The sequence below is a fragment of the Plasmodium fragile genome, assembly GCF_000956335.1.
Source record: "Plasmodium fragile strain nilgiri unplaced genomic scaffold supercont1.6, whole genome shotgun sequence".
NCBI lineage: Eukaryota > Apicomplexa > Aconoidasida > Haemosporida > Plasmodiidae > Plasmodium > Plasmodium fragile.
This window is the reverse complement of record NW_012192586.1, coordinates 206,523-211,126: the sequence shown is the minus strand read 5'-3', so window position 1 is coordinate 211,126 and position 4,604 is coordinate 206,523. Positions and strand designations below refer to the sequence as shown.

At 41.4% G+C, this 4,604-nt stretch overlaps 1 protein-coding gene across 1 annotated transcript; it reads right to left on the bottom strand.

Moving 5' to 3' along the window:
- Window positions 1-4,277: 4,277 nt before the first annotated feature.
- AK88_00749 (uncharacterized protein) lies at window positions 4,278-4,592 on the bottom strand (the record flags this gene model as incomplete). The annotated part of the gene is made up of 1 exon (XM_012478393.1): window positions 4,278-4,592. The coding sequence occupies one exon, from the start codon at window positions 4,590-4,592 to the stop codon at window positions 4,278-4,280; it is 315 nt and encodes a 104-aa protein (XP_012333816.1).
- Window positions 4,593-4,604: the final 12 nt, after the last annotated feature.

Below are 4,604 nucleotides of genomic sequence, written 5' to 3'. Positions count from 1 at the left end.
TTTGAATTCATAATTGTCAGTATTTTTACGTTTCCTTTTTTTTTTCTTTTTTGGGAGGCAGCCTATATATACTGCGACATCACCGTTTGCAGGTGTTCGAACAACGCGATCCTAGCAGCGTATCTTCAACTTGAGAATTGTCGCTGCCTACACATGAGCTTCCACGTATGCACTCTTCCGCACGTGGGGTAAACTTTACTTGGGGGAGACACACACGTAATGATAGAAGTATTCTTGCTCGTAAGAACATACAAATTTTCGTACACACACAAAAAAGGGGGACACTTTTCTCTATCCCGAGGTGGGAAAAAAAAAATAACTTCACGCAAAAAAAGAAAAAAAAAAAAAAGAGGAAAACGAAACACACAGAATAACGACATACATTAATAAGGAGAACACACAATGCGTACCAAGAGGTAGACTGTTCGTTAATTACATCAAACACTTATGCTACACGTGCAAAAGGTATGCACGTTACGTAATGCTCACGCGATATGCACAGGAATGATGTTGATGCTACTTATGGATGTGTTCGTACGGGACACAAAAAGAGTTCACTTTCTCATGAAATTTGGACGCGTACAAATATGCGCACGTACGCGTAAACACAAGGATGATGGAGAAACCAAATAAAAACAAGCACAATGGGTAAACAAGCTCATGTATGTTACACATATATGCTCGCGTAGCCTTGTGTGCACAGGGGGCGCTCTTAAAAGGCTATTGCAACAAATTGAGGGTTATATAAAAAGTCTGCGTTTTTTTTTTTTTTTTTTTTTTTTGTGGCGCTAAAACAGCCACGTGAGCGTAAGCAAGCAATTGTAGGTAGGAGTCCACTCACGCGCAAATATGTAGTGCATGCGGACAAGGGAACACACCTATACACAAGTATGCACATGCACGTGAAAACAATACGGACGACGCGAAGTGGTCCAAAACTACAAATGCCTTCGTGCACGGGCGTAGATATGCACCTCTACATGAACAACGGCACGTCAATTTATACAAGCGGGTGAAATGTCGTACGAAGCAATGTGAGCAAATTAGTCCACGTGGACAGGGGGTAACTTGTAAAGAAATAACGAAATGGCAAGAATTGCCCTCTCACGAAACATGAACATGCACAAGTACACATACACATACACTAAAAACGTATGATGTAGATCGCCGACACATATGCCTTTCGTTTGGCAGGCCGTCTCACCACGCTCGTGCCCACGCACATATAAACAAGAACGTACAATTCATACGTGGGGATGTAATAAGTGGTGTGTGGGGGGCTACACAATACGAAGGCAACACTAGGAATACATATATACATGCATGAGGATGTGATGCAGTGAGATAAAAAAAAAAAAAAAAGGACACGCAAGTGTGGCACAAGTGCGCCCGCGTACGGGTATAGGCATACGCACATGTATAGGCAGGCCTAGCCAAGCATATGCTTCCATATACATATAAAGGCACATACGCATAAAGTACACTTAAGCGCACAGGGCACACAGCTACATGTTTTATGATTCTGTGAAGCTGCTTAACTACAAGCTTGCACAGGGAACAATAGGCAAAAAAAAAAAAAATAGGTAACACGAATGTGAAGGGGATGTAACGGTGGATACGACTGCGAAGGCTAAAATGCTTCGTTATGTTGGCTCTTTCTTCTCCTCGACTGGCGAAGGGAGTATGCGGAGCACGAAACAGATGGGTAGGTACACAAAATGAAACACAAAGTGGTGAAAAATGCCACACGTTAAAAGTCTTTGCGACTTTTAACTTAAACGCAACAAGGGACGTTTGGATGTTCACATTTTTGTCATGTGAAAGTTGGTCATTTGGTGTTTTTGCCACTTGATGTTTTTGTCACTTAGCGTTTTTCTTACTTGCCGCTTTGTGACTTGGTTATTTTTTGTTCATTTGCTGTTTCGAAACACTTCAAATATGGAAGTATTTTTCTTCAGTGGGAACGCATAAAGCGTGGGAAAATAAAAAAAGAAATAAAAGAAAGGATAACTAGATGAATGTTTTTTTTTTTTTTGATCTTTCTTTTTCATATGTTACTTTTTTGGTTATGGTAAAAAATTAGAACAAGTGTTAAAAGGGCACGCGGGAAAATATATGGGGATACGCAAAAGTATGCGTGGTGCCATCATACTTCGTAGCGCTTATAAAACTGTACAGGGGGGACTGCATACGCGGTTTACGCTTAATGCGCGTTCCAACATACACGGGTATGCGATGGTACATTCATATATATAACGATCGCCCCGCGAATGGCGGTTCAAACTTAAATAGTTGGGGCGACAAAAGTCAAAAGAATACGAACTTTTTTGTATGCACGGCTTATAACCTTGGGCAGCCAGCTGCATTGGCCCCACGCGGAACCACCCAGTCCGGGGGCGGGTGGGGGAAAGGAAAAAAAAAATGCCTCCTTTTATCATAGGGGGGATTTATATAAGCAGCTGGCTATTATGTATATGTTAGTGCAATATGACGCGTCCCTAACAAACATAATTGTGTACATAATTATATATGCGTGGCCGCTGGCATACGCTTTTTCATGTGCTGCACGACTGTGCCCCGCAGTAGTCGGGGACAGGGCAATACGACTGGCCCCCCCAAAAACGCCTGTATGTGCCAAATAAAATTATGTAGAATGTATTTGCCACGCCGCAAAATAAATGCTCAACGAAAAAAAATCGTATGCTAAAAGTAGCCACCACAACGAGGAGGCGGAACTATTCAGCTAGCTTTTTGACATTTGGAAAATACGTAACAAAAAAAAAAAAAAAAAAAAAAAGCGAAAATGGCTATGCGTACTTATTTTGCGCATACCGCGTGATGTTGAATACGCATAGCAGCCATTCTGCCAATGCTGGAGGAGCAACAAAAGATGAAAAGGGCGAACACAGGGACGTGGACGTGAACATAATTTTCACCCCCCGTCTCCTTGTCAGAATTGTTGACAGATAATTTCGGAAATAATTTGTGCAAGTATTGCGCATAGGAAAAATTTAGTCCTTTTTTCACCCCCTCGAAAAATTCCCCAATTTTTGGCTAATAGCCATTTTGGGTTTTTGTGTTTTTTTTTTTAACCTCAAAAAAAAAAAAAAAAAAAAAAAATACTAAGTTGTTCTCTCCACATCGCCAAAAGGGCTACATGTACTTGTGTGTTCTATCACCAACACTTTGAACAAAGGGGATATTAAAAAAAACTATATTACATTAGCGATAAAAAAATGGTTAAAAGGATGGTTAATAAATGGTGGTAATGATGGCCAGTTGGCCGTAAGGAAGTCGTCTTACCCTGAGCGGGGGGGTTTTGTTGGCAACCCCCACGAGCAGCGCGCACACAGAATGAATTCCCCTGGGTGAAAATATTGTGCCTCACTCTCGGCGAACGTTTTATATGTGTTTTTATCTCAGTAAGAATATCCCATGTTCCTGAGTACCATTCTGTTAAAAAAAAAAAAAAAATGAATCATAGTTGAGATTACCCGCACAAGGGCCTCTCTACCCAATTACGTGTTGCATTAAAGAGAGAAGCAAATAAAAATCAATTTCTATGCTTACCTATTTGGTAGGAAAAACGATTAGCAGGCAAAAGGGTGATGCGATTATATATGCGTCACCGTGGGAGGAATGCCAACACCTTCAATCCTCTAAGGTGAGCGCGCCGGTTTGAGCCAATAATAGGGCGGCTTGAACTTTGAAGTTGGTTCTTTTCCCTTCTTGTACGAATAAGGGGTTGGAGGATTAATAAAAAGGATAAGACAATCAGCATAACGAGGGATAAATTGTTCAACAAATTGGTAAACAAATGGGAAAAAAAAAGGGTAACCACCCTCTCTGCATAAATTAAAAAAAAAAGAAAAAGAAACGGAATCGCTGTGTGAAACACTGACCCTGAGAAGAAAATAAAAATTTCCGAATCGTATTTTACATGGAAACAACACATGATACCCCCATGCTGGAGGTACTTATGGCTCACACTGGGACACGTGTTGATTTGCGCACGCGGAACCGCATCCAACATTGTGTGTGCGGATTAATGGGCAAAGTGGACAAAAAAAAAAAAAAAAAAAAAGATCAACAACACACACAGAATAAGAAATTATACAAATGGGGAATGCACATGATTCTATAAGCCGGGCAAAGGGGTAGGGTTGTAAGGAAAGGTGTACGGACGGGCGTGCACATCCCATGGGCAACGAAGTGCTGCGGGAAATTCTTTCCCAGTTTGGCGCTTTCCCGCCGCTTCTCTGCATCTCTGTTTCACCTCAGAACAGGTCGCCCCGCTGCGAAAGGACCGAATTCCCGACCCTGTCCACTGGAAACATATGATGGACAGTCTTCAAATCAGCGTTGTTGGGGAATTGAAAGAAGGTTACGACGCAGGAGTTAATTTCTTTGCTCCTCTCCACCAAAACTAAGTGGGAAGCATTCCTAAAAATTATCATGTGGCAATTTATGAAAAATTTCGATGTGTTCTTGAAAACTTGAGTGCTACAGATGTTGTCTTTCTCTCCACAGAGAATCAAAACGGGTATATAATTGAGTCCGACTTCTTTGAATATGTCATGGGCGCTCCACATTTTTAAGTTGTT